Source organism: Scleropages formosus, chromosome 1, assembly GCF_900964775.1.
Source record: "Scleropages formosus chromosome 1, fSclFor1.1, whole genome shotgun sequence".
Taxonomy (NCBI): Eukaryota; Metazoa; Chordata; class Actinopteri; order Osteoglossiformes; family Osteoglossidae; genus Scleropages; species Scleropages formosus.
In genome coordinates, this window is record NC_041806.1 from 49,982,568 (window position 1) to 50,006,240 (window position 23,673).

The 23,673-nt window shown below is 46.3% G+C and overlaps 1 protein-coding gene across 3 annotated transcripts in view; it reads right to left on the reverse strand.

Moving 5' to 3' along the window:
- The window catches only part of utrn (utrophin), a 110,192-nt gene that overhangs the window by 42,964 nt on the left and 43,555 nt on the right, over window positions 1-23,673 (reverse strand). For 2 of the 3 annotated variants that reach the window (XM_018730242.2, XM_018730239.2), the window contains exons 53-54: window positions 23,017-23,171; window positions 22,058-22,247 (exon numbers count right to left, since the gene is read on the reverse strand). In XM_018730242.2, coding sequence (XP_018585758.1) covers window positions 22,058-22,247; window positions 23,017-23,171 — 345 coding nt within the window. Of the gene's footprint in view, window positions 1-19,388; window positions 19,509-22,057; window positions 22,248-23,016; window positions 23,172-23,673 lie in introns of all 3 variants that reach the window. The other variant, XM_018730238.2, reaches the window with a different exon arrangement.

Genomic DNA, 23,673 nt, shown 5'->3' on the forward strand with positions numbered 1-23,673 from the left:
TTAACTGTGGATGATGGACTCTCTTTCACCTGTTAGCTTGAAATACTGATTCATCAGAGACTGAACCTCACAGGAGTGACATCAGAAAAACAATATGGAAAACTGTATAGCGCATTTTCCCAGAACCCCACTATAACCAATTCTCTAGACACATCATGTAGACTTGGAAAGAAAAAATGACGGCGTGAATATGTATGTGGGGCTGATATTGATCAAACCAAGATGTTTGTTCAAAACATGCCTAGCTGCAGAGTAGAGGGACTCAACAGGAAGGCACACTGTCAGCTGAACAACACACCTCAGATGCTCAGCTTATCGTTGTCAGCTGGCTGTCGGAAGGGCAGATCACCAAAATGGAGGTCAGTCGAATAGATCGGTTGCCTCGACACACCACGGGTAGGGTACCTGGAACGGTGAGGGCGGAACCATTTTCAGACTCCCCTTAGGTACAGCCAAGCAGGAAGTGTGTCGAAGCTGACTGGCAGAGGCCCTCTCTCCCTAGCGCAGAGCCTCTGATTAAATTCCACAGTGAGCAAGAGCTCTGAAGGATGCTATCTCAGGCTCCATCAAATCCCTGTCGTCCAGACAAACACCCTCTACCTCCACAGTGAGGGGAGGGAGAAAAACACTTCCTGTGGGCTGAACCTCACCCTTATCACAGCAGTTCCACTTCCTGTCAGGGGGACAGTGCCCAGTTTTAGAGATGAGAGCTCTGATCAACAGCGCTGCGCCCCTTCCTTTCCAAACACACAACTCAAACACAGAGGGCGTGTGTGTGTGAGTGTAAACACTGTGTTTTGCACAACTTGTGGGAGCATTCGATTAAACTGTCCTCACAAGAATAGTAAACCATGAAAAATTAAGCCTCATGAGGAGATTGATGTGTGTAACTAGTTCTATCAGGGTGGGACAGAAAATTTCTTTGCATTAAAGGTCAATGTGAAGCACCCAGAATGTACACTGTATGTGTGTTTGACAGCATGTGTATCTCTGTGTATGTGTGATGCATCCGTGTGATGTGTTAAATGTGTGCATCAATGTGCGATGTGTGTTTTTTCCTGCACATGTGGATAAGATGTTTACTGCTGTGAGTTCCTTTTCCCAAAGCAAAGCCTCCTCAACCCCAGCCCACCCATCCCAACAAACCTCTTTCTGCTCAGTGTTTCCTCTCACACTCGGCCTTTTCCTCTCCTACCTGATGGGAATTTTAACTGCTCACTCCTTCCAGTCCTCTGCTGCAAGAGGATCCTGCTACGAGGAACTCTGCCTCATTTTCAACGCCAGCCTTCAATTTGGCTCCGTGGAGGTGCAATCAAAGCAGAGTCAGGTCTCCTCTTGCTAAGTGACCCCCCCCCCCCCACCCACCCCCAACAATCCCCAGCCTCTGCCACCATTTAGAAGAAACTGTTCCTAAAGGAAATTTCCCACTGGACCATTAATGTCCTTAAGCCACATGGCCCTGGGGACATGGCACCACAAACTGCTTTATCTGCTAATTTATGTTATTTTGCTGCTACGTAAAATGTTGTATTAAAACCATTTACAAAGTTTACAGGCTGTCAGAATGGGAACCTTTCCCCAGAAGTCCAAGAGAAATTCGATATAAACTGAATACCTGGACACAAACTGGCAGCCATATGTTTCCAATTCCTGGTCCTGACCCACCATGCACTAGGAAAAAGGTTAAGGCTAACTTTGAAAAACATCACAAGCACATTAAAAACTCAGAGGTTTGCAGCCATCACCATGGTGCTGTATCACACTGCACCACCTGTAGAAGCACAGTGATGAACAGTCCAGACTACCACAAATCCAACCCACAGTCCACCAGCGCCTCTGGTACTGAGGGAGGAGTAGTGGGGTCTAAAAGGCGGTTAGTGGAAAAGTGACACGCACCCATGTCAACGAAAAAAAATGTACAGACATTGAGACGGGGAGTGAAGAGGGAGGGGAGAGAAGCAAGCACTTTGAAGAGCACTTAGCAAACAGGAGCAGCATTGTGTTAAACACACAACTCTAGAGATGTGTGCGACCCCTGCAAGGCTTGAGATTAACAGTAAATGATGGAAATGACAGAAGACAGGAGGGCAGATACCTGTGGATCATGAACCAGGACAACATGATTGAGCCGAGGTAAAATGACGTCCAGGGAGACCACACTGCTGTCGTTGGCATGGTAACAAGGAGATGCTGAAGGTGGGCAGGGCCAAGGAGACAAGAGTGGGATGTAGAGTAGGGTGGCATAAGAGAGGGACAGATGGAGGAGCCTGAGAAGAAAGTAGTGCTGTAGTGTAGTTGTTCGGAACGTCGCCATACAATCTAAAGGTTCCTGGTTCAAATCCCACCCGTCCTACACCACACTTGATCAAGGTGCTTGTGTATAAATGGGTAAAGCATTGTAAAGTTCATAATCTAATCTTTTAAGTCTCCTTGAACAAAGGCATCAGCTAATATACAAGAAACAGGTGGCACAGTGGTTCAAGCTGCTGCATTCCACTTAAATGTCCCAAGTTTAATTAAGCCCTCAGGCTATAATACCCCTGAGAAAGGTACTTGGCCTGAATTGACACAGTAAAAATGATCCAACTGTGTAAATGGGCAAATTTTCAGTATTTTAACACTCTAAATCACTCTGAAGAAAACTGTCAGAAAAATAAATACAGTCACTACACTCAGGAAGAGGAGCAAGGACAACTGGGAAGTTTCAATAATGCCTGAAAACAAAGGAGCACAGAGGGGCTGGACCTTGGAGGAGCAGAGAAGGTAGAGGAAGAAGAACTGGGAGAGGCCCCTAACTACCTAGTGTGATGCTCTCCCAGTATACATGTGAGGATGAAAATCTCCTGACCTCCACCCATGAGTCTATATCAATAACTGCACTGGCAGAAAAACTACACACCACATACCTCATTTCCACGGAGGAGAAAGGATGTAAAAGATGGGCGTAAAAGCGTGGACCATCCACACTCCTCGGTCTCCAAACACCACTGAAAAACCCAGTTTATTCTCACTGGTACCAAACTACTCTGGCTCCATCAGGTCACATGTTGGGCCAGATGAATTCTCATTGGCCAACAGCATCAAAGCTGAACAACATTGTTGTATAAATAGTACATTAAATAAGTGAAGGAGTTTTATGGTGAGCCATGTACAGCCCAGGGATCTCCGCTCATAAATAGATCAAATGGCCTTGAAATTAAACACAGTGGAGCAAATTTCCAACGAACTATCGATGTGTTGTTTATGTACCATTTTCTCCTCCACACACACACACACACACACACACACACACACACACATTTATTTAGTTTTTTTTAATGTCCAGATAGTGAGAAGCTACATGCTGATGTCCTCTTTATTACAGATATCAAACTACAGGTGATTTAAATTTAACCAAAAAAAAAAAAAAAAAAAGAAAAAAAAGAAAAAAAAACCAAATCCAACACACTGATGGCAGTGGGAATATGACACTTCTGGGAAAAACTGCAGGAAACCACTGAACCTTCCCTGAAGTGCAGCACTGCTGCAGAGGAGAAGGACCTGGCAAAGTGGAGGAGAGTGTCTGGAGAAAGAGGGTCATGCCCCCTGTACTTCAGCTGTTAGAGGTGAGCACTGATGAGCGGTTTAAATTAAAAAAAAAAAAAAAACATTGATGGGAGTTTCAGTGAAATGGCTTATAATGTATAATCGGTGAGGGGTTTCTGAAGCAATCTTGCTGAACAGACACGCCAGCGCTGGAACCAAAGCTGCACCATCCCTGTGGAAGTCAGTCAATGGCTGCACTCTCATGCACAGCAGTTCCTCCTCAGGTCAGAACTTCCTGCCTCTTTGGAGCAGCAAGAAGTCCCGCTTTCACAACAGGAATGCCTGCCTTCAGAGCAGCAGCAATTTACACAAAATAGAACTTCCCACCCACATGGCAGTGAGCAACCCATAGAGCCAATTCTCATACAAGAGCACCCACATGTTTCTGATAGATGCTCATGGTGCAGTTGTAATCAGACAAATTGACATATATCAAATTCATAAATGTTAATACAGACATCTGACTCAACTGTGTCTTTATGACAAGCCTGCACTAGGTGTTGCAAAGGTCATTTCAGACCATATTTTCAGGTTTAATTTTAGCACGCGTCATTTCCCTTTCTCCCAGAGTGATTTATTTTCATTTCCTGCCACGGCTGTGTAACCAGGACAGAATGGATGTATTAAGGCCCAATATTGATCTGCCCTCGGACAATGACTCACACAGTCAACGGTCAGAACTCCACGCAGATCACATGACCCTTCTGGAACACAGTGAGCAACTAAGTGATGCTGCATGCAGGGAACCCTCCCATTCTACAAAATAGGGGTTCAAAAACCACCGGGACAGTGAAGAACCCAGAATGCAACTTTCCACCATAGCTGTGTCTCCATGGGTCCCTGGAAGCTGTCGAGAGCTCGGCAGTTACATGACTTTGACTATTGAATGTGAGTAATTGCAATTCATGTGCAATTTAAAACCAGAGATAGAATACAAATGAGTACTTCATTTATTAAAGAAATCTAACCGGACTCGGTGCTCTTAACACCTAGTCCAGTTAAATTTTACTTGTGTGAGGAACATCGGTGCATTACGTGAAAAGAAAACTAACTACTTGAGAATAATACATCTGGACCTATGTCTTTCTCCTAAGGTAATGCACAAATTGTATTTTCTATGAGATGTCGCTTTGGTGAAAAGCACCTGCTAAATGAATAAATGTAAATGCTCTTTGTGGTGTAACACCTTTCACCAATGAAAAGTGAGACTTGAGCCAGCAGGCAGGCAGCCCCATCAAACACCAGAGCAGTTAATAGCAGGGTCCTGACAGCAAATGTTAAGGCAGAGAATGGTGCAAACATCCTCCAACTGCTGTGACGGCCAGTGAATTGCCAATGAGGGGCTAAGGAAAGTGCCAGCTCCACTTGAGCTCATACTTTCCTTTGAAACTGTGTACTAAACCAGAGGAGGACAGAAAATGTCTAGAAAAGACATGCACTGCTGATTCGTTTAAAACAAACTCTCGTAATAGGTCAAATTAGGCAGGATGCGCTGTGAGGAGAGCAGGCAAAATCCACTGCGAGGAAAGCAGGCGGGGCCTGTTGAGACAGTAATTTTATAAAAGCTTTTGGAAAAGGCAGCCAAGCAAGTTGACAAACCAGGAAGCGGCAAGAGGCTGCATTGTGCGCTTTGTAACCCGGAGCCTTTATGGGGGAGGATTCTATTCATCGTCTATTCATCATCCTCAATTTCTGAGGAAAGACATCCTGTAGCTGGAAAAGTGCTCCATTTTATAGAATTCCTTCTGTTTAAATGTTTAATGGTGATTGCGAAGAACAATATTTCTTCCCCCGCATGAGGTGGGCTCTTTGCCTTAGTGGTGGAAGCCTCAGAGAGATCTCAGATCTCAGTAACTTCTGATCAACTCACTTCACTGATTGGACACTAAACACACCCCGTTACAAAAACACATACTTTTTGAAGAAAGGAATATTTTTTATTCATACGTTTTCCTGATGCAAAGTTTATGTCGGACAATGGAACTCATGATCAATACTCTTGAAGGAACTGGACTGAAGACAGAGCATCCCCACCTACAAAATACTCCACAGAGAACAATGACCAAAGGGCCTGTTTCCTTTCTCAAGTGAATTGACCTGCAGGGGGGCTGAGCTCCTCTTGATTACATGCAGCCAAAAGTTACCAGCAGGGGGCATCTAGACAAATGACTGACAGGGCACACAGCAGTAGGACAACATGTTCTATGGGCACTGGGTGTGCATAGCATACCTGTCATTGCAGAGACACACACACACGCACACACACACAGGTTTGAATGCCTAAACCTGTCCCAAAAAAAAAAAAAATTACATTTTCAGGGTTGGTTAAAACCTGGACCATGGCCGTTCTGATGATCATCGATCATGCTAGAAGACAGTGAAGAACTGAGACCCCCAGCAGAGCAACAGGGGCAGGACCCCAGCACCAGTCTACTCCACCTGACAGACAGCTGGCAGCAAAGAAGTCATATTCATCCCTGATACCCTCTGAGGTACTGGCAAATCCTGCTTCACCCTTAGAAAAAGATTAAATAAAAACTGAAATGCTGGTATGAGCAGCAGTCATTCAGGGTCACTTCCAGAATCCATATTTATGCCCCTAATTTGCATATAATGTACTGTCAAACTATCACTCACCCTTCCATTACTTTTTAATCTCTTTATCCATCTCGCAATCCACCAATCTACAGAGTAAGAGTGCAGAATGACCCAGTGTGACGGCATCTCTTGGAAAGCCACTGGGGGGTTGTGTGGACATCACCTGGTGGGGGTGACCCCAGCACTGTCAGAGTGACACCACTGCAGTCAGAGACTACAATAGAGACTCATTCTCACCACTAGAGCAATGCAGCACATGATCCATTTGACGAGAACGAGCAATAAAGTGAGGAAACCGGACACAGAATTTTTATACAAGGCCTGCGATGGATAGGAGGACTTGGAGAGACACCTGATCAGTCCCCAGGACACAGTCCAGTCAGCGCTTGGTACAGTGTGTTTAATTCATGACCCACAGCTGGTATGGCAGTTCAGGATCTAGTTTTGTCATAGCATGCAGCAAAAATGGGACTTATTTGCTGAGGAATGAAACAGTGAACAATATGAATAGAAAACATCAGTAACCTTTATTTAGCCAACACCTAAAGGGGATTTACAGTGTTGGATAAACAACTATAGAATAATGTGCCCATTTACATAGCAAGATATTTTTTACTGTATCAACTCAGGGTAAGAACACTGACCTAAGGTGCTACAGTAGGAGGCAGAATCAAATCCAGGACAATAAATGTGCTAATGCCAAACGCGTTAGAAAATAATAATTTCAAAAACCATAGTACCAGGGACATTACAGACAGCGGGCATCATGGTTTGTTCAATTTTTGGTGTGTGTTGGAGCACTTTGCCTACAGCTTAGGGACCAGAGTCATTGGAACTTAGCAGGAGCCTCTGACCTCCGAGGAAAAGAAATGAGAAATAAGGGCAGAAAGTGGAGGCGGAGCAGTAAAAATCCACACCAGAGAAGGTGGAAGTACAGGGTCTCAGCACTGTGAAACAGTACCACACCTAGTCATGCAATAGCAAGACTGTTGCAAACCCGGCTTCAGTGCCTCAAAGTGGCGCAACAGTGGCAATGGCTGTCTGGTAGCTATGGCGGTTGGATATACTCTGTATATCCTGGCAGGTTCAACCATGCCGCATTGGTACCGGACTATCGGTCATGCAGGTGGATCGCCTTAGCAGAAGCGGGCGTATGGTCCATCCTGTAGAGGCTGGAAGCTAGCTAAACTGAAGAGGTGCAATGGCCTGCCCGCCTAGCCAGCGGGGTGGCGTCATCTTCTGGCTAAAACAGCACGAAGAAATGGGCCTCAGTACCCTGCACGTCAATCGGACCGTGCCACGGCGGCGGTACGCCATCCGAGCGACGAGAGGCCGCTAAGAATCTCAGGTTCCAAGAAGCCGCCGCGGAACAGGACTAACCTTGCCATTTGCACCTACAACTGCAGGTCTTTGGCAAGGGGGAACGGATTGAACCACCTGATGGAGGAGAAGATGAAGATCAGATGCGACGTGTTGGGTCTGTGTGCGAGGTGGGAAGATGGATGCGCTGTAAGACTAGGAAAAGCGGATGGCAGCAGATCAGTTGGGGGTGTCGGGTTCATCATAAGCAAAGAATGGACTACGAAGATCGCCTCATGCCATTTTGTGTCATCGCGTATCGGAGTGCTCAACGTGAACCTCTCGGGAAAGGCCACCCTTAAAATCACCCAGACCTACGCTCCCACCAGTGCCAGCGACGACGATGAAGTGGAAGAGTTCTATCGCCAGCTAGACATGATGCTAGCTCGGAAATCCACTTACACCGTCGTGATGGGAGACTTCAATGCAAAGGTCGGAAAAGGGAGGCAAGGTGAAAGGTATGTTGGAAAGTTTGGAACTGGAGAAAGAAATGAAAGAGGGGAACGTTTGGTCACTATGGCAGAGGCGAGAAAAATCTACATCGGGAACAGCCTGTTCAAGAAGAACAGCGAGAAAAGATGGACCTGGATAGCCCCTAACGCTGCACATCGCAATGAGATCGACTACATCCTGGTCGACAAGCGGCGCATTCTGCAAGACGTCTCTGTCGTAACGCCATTCAACACCGGCAGCGATCACCGCCTGCTCAGGGCCAAGATCGTCATCGACAGGACAAAGGAGAAGAAGACACTGCATCTGACGTCGAGGGAAGAACGTGTGAAGGTCTACGATGGAAAGCGACTGCAGGAAGCGATGGAGAGGAAATCCTGGTGCCGAATTGACGGAATTGACGATGATTATGACTCACTGATCGAGAAACTGAAGGAATGCTTGAGGGAGGCAAAGGAGGCGGGCCCAAGGGAGCAGAAGGGAAGAATCTCGGAAGAAACCAAAAAACTTCTCGAGAAGAGAAAGAACATGAAGAGGAAGATCACCTTGAATATTCCATTCTCAGCAGGGTGATACGACTGCAGCTGAAGAGAGACTTCGAAAAATACCGGATGGAAAAGCTCCTGAAGGCCGCCGAGGAAAGGAAGAGCCTCAAGAAATGTGAAAGGGGGATGGCACTCTATAAATCGGAAGTGACGAAGCTGAAGAACTCGGATGGTGCTACAGCCGATGAAAGAGGCGAGGTGGTAAAGATCTGTAAAGACTTTTACACTAAGCTTTTCAAATCTGCTGTGAAGATTGAACCACCACCGTCACTTCAAAGGAAGGAGAATGTGCCCCCCATTCTCGTAAGTGAGGTTGAAAGGGCCGTCAATTTGATGAAGAGGGAAAAAGCACCGGGGAAAGATGGCATAACATCTGAAATGTTGAAGTTGGGCGGAGAACAGCTCTGGAAAATCCTCGCCGAACGGTTCAGTCACTATCTGAACACGTGCAAGATACCATCGCAGTGGAAAGAGTCGAGAACCATCCTGCTGTATAAGAAGGGAGATAGAGAAGACCTGAAGAACTATCGTCCCACATGCCTCTTGTCCCACATCTACAAGCTGTTCACGAAGATAATCCTAACACGATTATCAGAACACTTGGATGGACAACAACCAAGGGAACAAGCAGGCTTCCGAAGAACTTACAGCACGATGGATCACATCTTCACTCTGACCCAATTGCTGGAGCGAGCGAAAGAGTACAGGCTGCCACTATGCGTCGCGTTCGTGGACTACGAGAAGGCCTTCGACAGCGTCGAGATCAACGCAGTGCTAAAGTCGTTGGAGATGCAAGGAGTCGAGGCGCAATACATCGAACTCCTACGGGAGGCGAATTCCGGATGTACTACCGACATCGCTCTGCTGTCGTCGCCGATTAGAATACCAGTCGAGAAGGGCGTCAAACAAGGAGACACCATCTCTCCGAAGCTCTTCACCACATGTCTCGAGCAGATCTTCAGAGACATCGACTGGAAGGGCGGCGTAAACATCAACGGCGAGCTACTGACTCACCTCCGTTTCGCCGACGATATCGTCCTCGTCGCTGAAACCACAGATCTACTTCAGACCATGCTAACCGAGCTAGACATCAGAAGCTCGAGAGTAGGCCTCAAAATGAACCGCATGAAGACCAAGTTCATGCGGTCAGATTACGCAACAAGGGGCCGAATAGTGGTTCAAGGCGATGAAATAGAGGAGGTGGAGGAATACGTCTACCTTGGACAAGAAGTAAATATGCGTCGAGACATGGAGAAGGAAATCTCGCGGAGAATAAGGGCCGGATGGAAAGCGTTCAACTCCATCAAGGATGTGCTCAAAGGAAAGTTGGATAAGACCACCCGCGCGAACCTCTTCAATGGCACAGTTTTACCTGCAATGTTATACGGCAGTGAAACTTGGGCCACCACGAAGAGAGAAGAGCAAAGGTTGGTAACTGCTCAAAGGGCGATGGAGAGATCTATGCTGGGAATATCACTAAGAGAACATATCCGGAGTGAGACGATCAGAGAGAAATCCGGCGTGAGGGACGTCATCAACGAGTACGAGAAGCAAAAGTTGAGATGGGCCGGACACGTTGCTCGGTTCACCGACAATCGGTGGACTCGCGCAATTGTCGAGTGGTATCCGCGTGAGCGGAAAAGGCCACTCGGAAGGCCTCCAAAACGATGGATTGACGACATAAGAAAAACGTTTGGAGCTACGTGGATGAGGAAGGCGCGATCCAGAGAGGAATGGGAAGCGTGCTGTGACCAGCGGAGTCGATTCGACGCCCGATAGTGTGGTCAGTCAAGACAACTCAAGACAACAATAGCAAGAACTACTGCCTGTTTCTAATTTTGTACCGTCTTCTGTTCCCACCCTGGTGGAAAACTCTTGTGGCCCTCACTGCTGTGTTGAATTCAAATTCTCCATAAAGATGCAATTGCTAAGACTGGACAATGGTGATTGAATAATTATAAATCATGACAAATGTGCAGCCTTTGCTGCTGATGTGCTGCTCCTGGGATTTCACCATGGGACATAGGGGGGAAGGCGGAGATCGACCCAAACGTTTGTATATTGGGAGGCAAGGATGAAATGTGAAATGTCAACCAGGCTCCGGCACAGCATGGCACAGACACGTAGAGTTCCACGCTCGAGTGTAAATACAAACAAGAAATTAATCATTCTAGCTGCGACCCAGCATCTACCACCTGACACACTCCTCTACACTTGTACTAATGAAGGCCTTCACCTACACTTCACTACTAACACAGTGGGATTAGAAACTCCCTACAATTGGTTAAAAAATCAAACTAGTAATCAGACAAATACAGTATCTTCATGTCTTTACTGTTCAGTACAGACCATCTAATTTTATACATAGAAAAACTTTTAAAAAAAAAAAAAAAAAGATGCACTGACATTCTGCAAAACTACTGCAGTTCTCCAGTCCATACCAGTATGTGAAGAACCTGCCCCCAGGGAATCCCTAATCCCCCATTTGATTGATGCAACCACGCATCCCGCTGACACTCAATCACCAGGTGTTCTGAAAACAGCTCTGTGATTCATCAGCAAAAAGCATGGGCCCTGCAGATTTGGGAGCACTTTCTGAGGACCAGGAAGGAGCAACGCTGTCGGGACGGTGATTACATCTCAGTGATGATTCCAAAACCAGCAGTGAGAAGACCAACAAAGAAAGTTCAACGACTGAATAGTGCAGTGTCCACCCTGTAGGGAGGTGATGGCATGAGCACAGCTTTCTGATGAACAGAAACACAGGTGACCCCAGTTTTCATCATTGCTCTTTACGTTATCCAGGTACAAAAATGTTTCTTTTTGGTACGCAAACTGGTTCAGCTCCCATTCCCATGACGTAACCATTCTCCTCATCCTATTATTGCTCACCAACACCAAGGGACACCAAACACAAGCTGCAAACATTGTATAAGTGAGTTGAATCAAGGTCTCACAACCCTATTCTATTTTGATGCTCTTAACTGCCATCTGTCTGCTCAGAATATCAACACCAGTTAGGCTCCCTCCGCTATAGACAAAAAAAAAAAAAAAAGATTAAAAATCCTATTAAAATAAATACTGGAAATGTTTGCATCTTTAAAAATCTGAAACTCCTCTTTGTAACAATGGGAACCAGCGTATGTAGTTTTAAAATCTAAATTGCCAAGCTTGTGTCTAGTTGGGTGTTCTAGTGAACCAGTTCCAATCACAAACCTTAAAACCACAGTGGAGTTTGTCATCCCCTTCTGTACATCCTCCCCTCGGAGACACCGAGCACCTAATTATGAATGCAAAGCAAACAAACATTTCCAGCTTAAAAATAAATTAATGCAAAGAAAGACGCTGCAAGACATCGACACAAACCAGCCGTCATTCACAGCGACATCAGCAAACAAGATGCGTTTAACCATTCACGGGATTAATCCCGCCAAAGCAGCGTGAAACACCACCAACAGCACAGGAATGCTGATAGGTTTGTCTCAGACCGTGAACCACAGTGTTAAAACAGATTTCAAAGCTAAATTGATTAGGCGTCTTTTTAATGTTCAACTTCATCCCCATAAGAACTTAATCTCCAGCAGCAATGTGATTATAACGATGTTGCACCACACACGAGTACAAGAGGAGTATGGGAGGAGCGAGAGGGCCATGCTGGCACTCCAGCACTTCTTAAGAGCGAAGCAACGTGGTCCCCACAGGAAGGCAATAAAGGAAGCCGGGGGGCACTACAAAAAAACAAACATGGATGATATTAATATAAACACTGCTGTGCTTTAATTTGACACACTCATCTGTGCCCCACAACATGCTACAAAACAAGGACACTCCTCTGCCTTGCAGCCCCGGATCCTGGCTAACAGTGCCTCCATTTGCGGGGTTCGGGGGTCTGCTGTGAGAGCAAAGGCCCTCCACTTTGACGTTACATAAGCGATGAGCACGTAATCCCCTTATTTCAACACGACTGACAGGCTCTACAGCCGCTCCACCTAAGCTGTCCACTGCGGCTCAGTGATCCACAAAGACTCCTGTGGCACTTCTGCGAAGCCGGAGGGAGCAAACACACAAAAACAAACAGACACAGAAGATGTTTACGTTTGGCTGGAAAAGATTAGACTATGCTTTATTCTAGTGTTGCACATTCCCTGCAGTATGAACCCATTTTACTTAGCAAATTCGGTTCTAGCAACTGGCTCAAAGGTATAGCACAGTCATGATTTATTCTCCAATAAACCCTTAAAATAATTGCTAAAGTAAACTTTTTTCAGAGCTACAAAAATAATAGAGAAATCCCAAAAGGTCAGCTGGGAACAAGTGACCTTTGAAATCTCTGATGTCCGGGTGCTTCCATCGGGCTTTGTGTGCCCAGGTGAGTGAGACCAACTAAGAGGAAGACGAGGTGATGTGGCACTTTGTCAGTTGTTCTGTCAATCAGTATGCAACAGCATCAGCACTGACATTTAAAACCATGGGCTAAACGTAATGTAAGAGCTGTGCATGCAATGAGTGCCAATTGTCACCACTTTGTAAATCTCTGTGCAGAAGAACTCTGCAAGGCTTTTCATTTCCACATGAGTGAACTGGGGTCCAAATGCAGAAAAAAGGTGTTGAAGAATCACTAGGGGAGGGGAGAGGAAAGAACCAATGCTTCTGGATGGAAAGAGTAGCTCCCAAAAGAATCGTACTCGTTTTGGTCATTATCACAGCTATATTAAGTCAAATTAAATGACAAGTGAGTTCAACAGACAGGCTGTACAGGTAACTGGGTAGAGATCCCACCTCCTCTCAGCCTCCTCCTCCAGGCTGCCTCCTGGTACAAGCCGGGGGAGGGGGGACAGAGTCCAGGAACAGCAGCCCTCAGCGAGCAGGTCTGTCAACAGCTGTCGTTCAGTGCGACAGATGGAGAGGAGTGTGAAAAAACACAAACAGGACATATTCAGAGACGTGAAGAAGCGCGAAGGCGGATCGTTTGCTCCAGTTACTATTATTAAGACGTTTGACAATCCTGCACTTGCGCGGAGGAGGGACCTTCGGTGTGCAGCAGCACACGGGCCGGGACGTTGCCGATGGAAGTTAAATATGCCTGATGGAGAAACGCTATGAATTTTCTACATTCCTCTCATAATTACTGTTTTTAATGAAGGCGGTACATGCTGATCCAGCCCTGCAGCTCTTCTGAACCGGACTGGACCTTACACACTTTGCTAGAAACCCATCGACTCATACTGTGGGCAGTCCGTTCCCATGGAGACAGAGCAGCCCACGATCAACAGCCGAAATGTGCAGTGGAGGTGAGGGGGCACCGGTATGGAAGATTAATGTATGTGAAATACCTGATAATGGTCCAAAAATACGTATATGGCAAATATCCGGTCACACCTTGGAAAACGTTTTATTCCTTAGGGTAAAACATTCAAATTCCTCCCAAAGTACACGTACACTGTCAACAGAAGAGAAATGTAGTTTTTTTCTCCTCCGTGTGGGTGCGAGGTCAAAGCCTGCCCTCGGATCAACCACATCTAGTCACATTGCCACAGCTCCAAATTAACCACCAGGTCCCTGTGTTGTGAGGAAGACTTCAGCATCAGGCATCCATCCTCCCATTCGGGGGTTGAACACACATCAACAAACACACAATTCTGTCTGCAGCAGCACTGGGAGAAGGAATCAAAAAATGGCCTGGAGATGGGAAACAGAGTCATGAAAAAGCTTGAGTTTGGTGTCCAGAGTGAACAGGGTGACATCCAAAATCACTCTCCTGCCTCGTTTATTTCCTGAGCCATCATTGGCCCAGATCAGCATTTGCCCCAAGAACATGTCACTCAAGAATTAAAAGTGGTTTAAACGCAAATGTGTCAGGCTGTACCAAAAAATGCTGCCTTACTTAAGGAAAAAGGTCATTCAGGATGAGGTGTGGGATCTAACTGTTGTTCCTAAAGCATCGACTACCTGATTCTTCACTGGCAGGTGGCAGCAGAGTCCACCTACCCCAGTGTCTCCCCTGAATGCTCCAAACAGAGGGAAAGGGGGAACTTTACCATGACAAGGTTCCTAAGCCTTCCAAGAAGCAGACATGAGCTCATAACACCATATTGATCCTTTTACAGCCCTGACGAGAAGCACTACGTCCGCTGAGGATCCGGATCTCGCTGAGGCGGCTCTCGTTTAATCTCTCCGCAATTACAAAACCTGATTTCTTTTTATTATGAACACATAAAAGCTTTTCTTTGTTTCACCCATGAGATCAGGAATTTGGCCTCCTCTTCATTTTTGTCAAGCAGCACTAAGAACAAGGTGGTCTACAGTCAGAACAACAAACTTTAGCCATTTATATTAAAGGTGAATCTGCAGCACAGTGCTTCACCATTACCTTAGTGGACATGAGTTGTATTTAGGAATCGCTAAACATTACATGACACAATAAATGCATTTATTGTGTCATCAGATGCTTTCTTCAGATAGTAAAGAAGTGCATCAAAAGACAAACAGGATTATTAATGAAAAGCTTATTTAACTAAATTGAACTTTAATTTATGTGATAATATGTTGCTGGTTCATATCTCTCAAGTAGCTGCCTATAGAAGTGATGCTCAAATGGCAAATACATAGAAAATTATCACACATGGGGTTTGACTCGTTTATGTAGCTGTCAGGAGATCAGGAGAGAAATGACTGAAAGAGATGGGTTTGAAACCCTTTTTGAACGCTGTGGGAGATTCAGCAGTTCTGAGGGACTGAAGAGATTTGACTACACTGGGGAAAACCAAAGACTGGCAAGCTTTTATTTTGAACCCCTACACACACACTTTTGGATCACTATAGATATACAGTATTTGTTTATCTGCCTCCTCTGTCCAAACTGACAGAAGATGTTAGGATTGTACACTAAGCTACTTAATATCAGTTCAAAGTAAAGTACCTTGATCAAGGGTACTACAGGAGGAGCTGGGATTCAAAACACAGGTCCTCTGTGTACAAGGTAACAGCTTGAAACACTACGTCAACAGCTGCTGAATAACTCAGCTTGAAATATAACTATTTAGATATGAACAACACGTTGGTCATGCAGAAAGCCTTGGCCAGTATCCCAGTCTTTGAGTACTGGCCCACTCTTTGGACCAGGGACAGACATATACTGTGACAATGACAGTGGGTTTAAATAGTGATTTATTACAACATGTTACATCAGGTCTAAGAGTGTTTCACCAGGCTGGACGTGTCAGTGAACTTGTATTTAGGTCTTTCATCAAGACCTGCAGTCTGATCTTTGTCCAGGTGCCTTTGAAACCAATCACACAGTTTCATGTAGAAAGAAACATCCTTCAGACCACGAACTGGCCACAAACCAGCATGTGATCCTGCCTGGGCAAGCAGAACAAGCATAACTCCTGCACCTGGGATTGAGGGTCTATCCGTTTCTGGTTTCTGCAAAGCCTGGGGTGAACATCCCAAAGTGCTTGTCTATCACAATCCCACTTTTCTCCAAAATGTGGCATTGTAATTAGCCACGCCCCCAGCAGCTCGCTCTGACATACGGATTAAACTTTTTTTTTTTTTAAGGAAGTTTTATTTTGAGCCTGTGACATAATGTAATCATCGTGCTGTCTCCCTGAACCCCTCCTGCCACATTCGTTGTCCTTCCCCGTCGAACTGCTGCACTCAGGTGGTATCAGGAGGTAGGTGATGGGGTATTCTTTGAGGGTCTCTTTCCTGTTGTGTTACCATTTAACTGGTTTAATTTGGGAAAATATGCTCTGATGACAAATATGAGCTGGACTGGAGACCAGGGAATCACAGGACCTTTCATACTATTAAATGCCTTTATATTGTCTATTAAAGGGGGGGGGTGCGGTGGCGTAGTGGGTTGGACCACAGTCCTGCTCCCCGGTGGGTCTGGGGTTCGAGTCCCGCTTGGGGTGCCTTGTGACGGACTGGCGTCCCGTCCTGGGTGTGTCCCCTCCCCCTCTGGCCCTACGCCCTGTGTTACTGGGTAGGCTCCGGTTCCCCGCAACCCCATATGGGACAGGCAGTTCTGAAAATGCGTGTGTGTGTGTTGTCTATTAAATGCTGTCTACAGCATCTCCCAGTCCCAGTCTCTAAGGAGGGATATACATATGTGGACATCTTTTAAACGAGTTGTTTTTGAATCAGATGAACAAACATCGGTGATAAAGAACAGCAGTGACAGTTAGCAGGGAGAAATGTATCTGTCCTCCACTCTAATTACGTATTAAATTAATAAAAGGAACCAGACAGGCTCTTTTGAAACCAGATGCTCAGCTGGTGTCCCCTTCAGTGATTCTACACAAGGGCGCTGTGGTAACTGAACCCCCCCACAACACACCCTTTCACACTCCTCCCTTTTCTGGCCTCAACAGCTCTTCCTCCGTTGTTACTTTTATGCAATTAGGTTCTTACTGCTTTTGGCCCTTCAAAGCGTCCTGTCGCTGATCGCACAGCTACACTTCTGAGTCTCAGGGCCCCCAAGTGCAGTGATCACAGAGCAGTGTTGACTGCAGCAGTGTACATGTCCGAGCATCACTGACGGTTGCAGACACCTCCACCCCACCCTAACTGCTATCTTACACGTTCACTCTTACTTTTATAACTCTCAGACAATCTGTCTACGTGGCTAACATATGGCTGGAAAGGGACATTACTCCAGGGAACTAAAGACTGGGAGATAAGTACATCCAATCAATCATTATTATTACTTACTATTATTACTTATTTGACACTTTTCTCGAAAGCCACTCTTTGTACACTAAGCTACTTACACAGACAATTCTTACTTTACCAATTCAAGGTAAGCACCTTGTTCCAGTTGCAACGTAGTGCAGCAGTAATGTGGATTCAAACCTGGGTCCTCTGAGTGCAAGATGGCACCTTGAACCACGACACCACCTGCCGCTGCAGCCATCATCACTTCTCTGGCACTGAGAAGTAGCTGTCATTAGGAAATCTCAGAAGTAATTTGCACTTCCACTTTGTAACTCCTGAGAGAGGTGAGAAGCAGGAGATCACTGGTGAGAATTAGGCACATTTACACAAGTAATGCGATGATAGTGCAAGAGGGAGAGAGAAAGCCAGCAAGTCAGGAAAAGAACGCAATTCAGGACAGTCCAGAGACGATAATATGCAAACATGACAGCAATGCTCTGATCTCACAGCACATATTCTTCATTTTTTAACTAATAAATATTTAAAGCTTAAAGGTAATTAGAAATCTAAGTAATTAACAGTAACTGGTCAAACATCAGGAGCAAGAGAGAAAGGAGTCAAGATCAGCTACAGACCCCAAATGATCACTGAATGAAAACCTCCCAGTAAAGTTTTGATATTTAAAGTGTCTATAAAGACAAAGTTTAACACTAACATGGGCAAAAAAGGTTTTGTACTAAAGTTGCAGATATTAAATATTTCCAAAGTCATTTTTGTATTCAGTCATTCATAACTGCTATGTATAATCCCTGTACGACTTCTGGTTTTGTTAGATGTGGGGGGGATTTACATTTACATTTATTCATTTAGCAGACGCTTTGTACAAAGCGATGTACATCTCAGCAAAAGTACAATCTATGCATTACATCAAGAGAAGGAGACATAGCTACAGACATGAAAGTCTCAAGCAAACCTAGTTTGTTACCTACCACTTGCTGCACCGAGGTTCATCGTTCGAGTAGGTGCATAAGACACAGGATAGACAAATCCCGATACCCTCCCACCAATTTTTTTTTTTTTTTTAAAATATTATAAGATACACAAATGAGCAAGTACAATGCCAGAGTAGTGGCTGAATAAAGGTTGTATCTGGGGATGCTTATGGAGTTACGATGCAAGAACAGTTACACCGTAAATGAGCTGGAGAGATCTTGGGCGAAGTGGATCTGGAAAAGGTGAATTTTCAGACCCTTCTTGAAAACAGACAGAGTTTCCACAGTTCTGAGTGACAGGGGAAGGTCATTCCACCATAACGGACCCAGAACCAAGAACCTCCGAGCTTTACCTTTCGTGCGCGGGACCACCAAGTGAGCAGAAGAAGATGAGCGAAGGGGCCTGGCTGGGGTGTAGCAGTTGATTAAGTCTTGTAAAGAGCTGGGAGCAGTTCTATTGATGCATTTGCACACAGTAACCAGGGTTTTGAATTTAATTCAGGATCTCTCAAACAATAGTGACAGGATCCCACGACACCAGGCATGGAAGGCAAAACGCTAATGGAGCTCAACTGTTTGCTGATGGGTACCCTGGGTCGATTAAAACACCTGACCAGAGCAGACGGTCCATCTGGAGCTGTCCCTCAAGCAAGGAGTTCCTACCTCTCAGGACATTCCTCCTGTCACCATGTCTGCAATGGCCAAATGACACATTCACAGAAATGCTAAATTCTAAGCCAACATGCACAGATCCAAATCCACATGCAGTGTATCCACATGCCCTCATGCCAAAGCTCTCTCCCTCACAAAAGCTAATCATGGAAGTACAGGATCACTTGTCTCAAGTGTTTCAAGTGCTAGAACCGTAATCCTCCTGCTGCACTGAGTAAATGAGGACGAGTCCTTCAGGAACAACACAGTGCAAACACAGAGCACACGTTTCATCGAAACAGGGAAAACTCATTCAAACACGGGAAACGCTAGAAGGAAACCTGTAACACCAGCACACACGGTCACAGAGCAGTGAAACAAGTTCAGATCTCAAACTGTTACGTCAGTAAGAGTTCAGGACCAGAACATCAACAATGGACTCCAAATCAGTGCTGGAACATGAACACGAAACACAAAAATCTGCACCTCCGTTCACACAGCACTCCCGGCTCCTGTGGTGGAACTCCAGAGCCGCAAGGACACTGACCTTGTAGAGCTTCTGGTAGCGGGGCGATGAGATGGCCATCCTCTGCAGCCGGTGCAGGAAGACCACCACTTTCTGGAGGGAGCTCCGCACCACGGCCATGACGCCCAGCCTGCCCGACTTCTGGAGGGAGCGCAGGATTCGCATGGCGCAGCGGGAGAGCCCTGCTTATCCACGTGGCCGGAGTGTAACTCCTCCCGCACAGAGCATGCTCCCGCCCTACTTGCTCCACCCTCACAACCCCTTCCACTCCACCCGCTCACTACAAATACACACACTAAGAGACTACAAACAGAGAGAAAATATGACACACGCAAACACACGCAGACACATACACACACACACCAGCCCCCACACTCTCCTGCTTTGGGTCAGAGGTCGCCAGGTGGGTTCAAGAGGCAGGGGAGGAGAAGACCAGAGAGCAGCAGCAAACAGACGAAGATAGAGGAAGAAGAGGACTTCTGGGTGAGAGCGAGTCTTGGACGCAGGTGGGAGATCCGGAGATTAAGAGAGCAGCAGACATCAACGCCGAGATGCAGAAGAAAGAGGGAAACGGAGCCTTCCCACAGGAGCAGCGCAGCACTGTGCCAACACTCAGCACCCCAATGACCGCACAGCACCCCCCAGTGGAGTCAGCGACAGAGAGGGAGGGGGCAGCGCTTGGCGTTGACGAGAGGAGGTCTCTGCTCAAGAACCCAGGACTCGCTGGTGCTCCAACACAATTGGAAAGCGATAAAGAGTGAGCGCTGGAGAGGGAGAGAGAGAGAGAGAGAGAGAGACAGAGAAGAAAAAAAGGAGAGAGAGAGAGAGGCCGAGCAGGAGGGGGGAGGCTGAGGGAGGATGAGCAAGAGGTTCAGAGGGGGTTTGCCATCTAGTGCCATGTAGGAAGCAACCAAAAAAGCTGCGCTGTGGCAAAACACTGATGCAGACAGCACAGATATGTGCAAGACTGTCAACAAGGACCTTGGATGGTCCTGTTAAACACTCATGGCACTTCCCCACCTCCAGAATTGCAGTTGCATTAAATACATGAACACACACAACTCGGCAACTTTACCTCACATGACCTCTGGAACATTAGTAAAAACCAACTGTCTTATGTCTGTTTATACTGAAGAGGTCATGGTTTCGAGTTGCTCTGCTGTATCACCACAAGGCTGACTTTTTCTACAGCTGCAATGACGTATTGGGACAGCTGATACGCTGAACACCGCAAGACACCCCCCCCTTTCTGAAACCTGCCAGCTTGCTGTCCATCCCGCCCTCCAGGAAGGAAAGGTAAGTCAGCGTGCCTTTCAGGACACATGGAAATTACCATATAAATCAAAGAGTTGGAGAACAGAGGCCCCTCCCATCAGTGCTCCTGCGTCATAGTAATTTCCCTCCGGTGCTAAGTGCAGATGATCAATCACAGACCGCTGGCTGGAATTCAGCCGTTCAGTTGGCTGCGTCGCTGTCCATTTGCCCAGCACACAGTAGAGATGCCAGGAACGTTGCTAAGACAATGCCAGCAATGATACCAGGACACAGCTACACGTAGACCCAAGCCAGTCATGGGCATATACGCACGTTCACAGAACAATCCCGCTAACACACATTGCTGTAGATCATTGTGACCTTTGCATTGTTGCAGCATATTTGCAACAAGTGAGAAACACAAACATATGACACATAAGACAACTGTCCTACTTGCATGTCTCACAAAAACATCTTTAAACACACCGGGATCACGCCATTGTTGCCCCACTGCTGACTGTGTCAGCTGGGGACAAAACAGCAAAGGCAGCATCTACTGGCACAACTTTAACTATAAGACCTTCATCTGACAGGAGAAGAAAGCAGGACCAGGGACACGCTCATGAGCCATCACCTGCTCCCTGAACATCTCATCCACTGTCATACAGATCTATTGAGGCTCTTTCAAGGTCAGTCGGGGTTACAACAGATCCCAATTCCCCTCTCTAAGGTTAGAATGCTGTTATTTTTGGAGAAAAAGATGCAGTTTTCTGAAAGATTAAATAGATGCTAAGCGACACCTGCCCTGCCATCTCCAATGCAGATGACTTCAAATGGAGAACAACCCAGGGGACAGTGACAGCTGCCATGATGCTTCTTGAGGTGAGGCCTTCATCTTCAAGGCTGCCCACCATAAGCAACAAGGATCCCAACTGAGACAGTGAGTATTTGAAGCCCCTTTGTAAAAGTCTTGAACCCCAACTTGAAAAAGTCTTAAAATATTTTTGTTTACCACAGCTACATGAGATTTTAACAGAATGAAACCTGCTAATGTAGAGAAAACTGTATTAACTTTTTATTGATCGTAAGTTACCAGTAAAGTTAGTTGGCGTTACAAGAAAATGACTTATAAAAGACACCCAAAATCAAAGTCTCAGTTGTATTTATAAGAGCCGGTTTGTTTACGTTGAGAGTCCTTTTCATGAAAAAATTAAATCCTCAAAATATGTGCTGAAAAATGAATCCTGAAAGGACAAACTCGTTGTTCTGGACAGCCCCCAAGAAAAGGCATTAATGCAACATAAAAAAGCCTGATGCTGATCAAGTTTTTCAAAAAACACCTCAGTTTCATCTACTGCAGCAACAAAACAAAAAGAAAAGCAGTGCACTCAGTGGCTGCAGCTGCAAATCGTCATGGCCGCAGGGGTGGGGCTTACCTCCAGCTGGCCTCTCAGCTCTTTTATGGAGGAGGAGTCCTGGGAGAGGTCCTGCCTCTGAGAGGCATCAGCAAGTACATTGACCGTAGTCTCTGCCTCCTGTAGCCACTTGAGGAAGCCCTCCAGCTCCTTGAGGGAGGCCTGCAACTCCTTCAGATCTGCCTCAAGAACTACCTGACGATCACTGGTCCTGGGGATGTATTCAAATAGTTATATTTGCAAATATGAAGACGCTGTAGAATAAGTACTTAAGGTTAAATAAGCAATAAGCATAACATGTATGTAGTTAGAGAAAATTATTTTTTGAGCATATTTACTACATGCTATTATATGGAAAAGGGGTGGTCATATAAAATGGATGGGGGCTGTGAACAGTGGCTCAGTTCAGAGAGCAGTGTTTTTGCCCACATCTCCTCAGCCTGTAACTCTGGACCATGCTGACTCAAGCCTCTGGCTGTACACCTCCTCAACCCCAAGCTTTGCCCCCCCACCAGGGCTCCTTGCTTTAACCATCCAGATGCAGGCTGGCAGCCAGCTAAAGAGTACCTTCTCTGCACCCTGTCACCTTTGTCCAGAAAAGATCAGTGAGTTTCAGCCTAAGTCAAGCCAGGATGTCACCTGAGCACAAACACACTGACATTCATCAAACAACTGCTGCTGTTACATGTCTGACCTCCAGACGGAGCTCTGAGCCCAAGTATGTTTGTGAGAGAGGAACAGACAGGGAGTGACATGCATGGTGTGCGACTGGGGTACTCTGCGCAGGTCCAGTTTGGTTCAGGTTAAACAAAAAATGTTCTCCTTTTGCTCTGAACAGGCACTGCATTGTCCACATGGGCATAGGAGATGGGGGGGGGGGGGGGGTCGAGGGGTGTCTGGCCTGAGTAAGGTTCCCCCAGGGTCACACCTGCCCTTCCAGTGAATGTAAAACTCAAGTGCAGTGACCATGGCCATGCTACCTGCTTTGGAGAGAACTCCAGGACTTGCTGTGCATGTCTGCAACCTCCTTCACCCTCCTGGTGTCGTCGGTGGCATAGTCACGCAGTAGCCGTCCAGAGAGCTCGCTGAAGGACGCCACGACTGCCTGGCCTTTGCTCAGATCATTTAGGAACCCCTGTAAGATGCATATGCATCAGCCCCACCCAGAACCCAAGTGTCAGTTTTTACAGTTAGATTTTGAACAGTTGCGAAGCCATTAAGTGCATTAGTACAACTGGAGAGAGGAATCAAAATGACCATTAGTGCCAGGCCTGAGAATTGTCAGACAGTTCAGTCAGTGGGACTAGAACGCCACCTGCAGGTGGCACAAGGAACTGGCCAAAGATGAGCCACCAAGAGTGTGGGGTCCTGATTCTCCATGCTAAATGTAAGCCTTCACGTGTGTAGCCACACATTTTATTATCCCTCATTAACCAAAGCGATTTAAGTGTCACCATTAATTGAGGTCCCCAGGCTCTAAAGTGCAGCGGTTCATTTGCAACTGGTCCAATGGTGAGCCACAATGCTCAGGGGTGACTCATTTCCAGCTTCAAAGCTCATCAGGGTACATTAAACTGCAAGGAGGTAATGGATTTATACAGCCAACTGCTCTGAGACTAGCAGTGCAGCATGGGCCC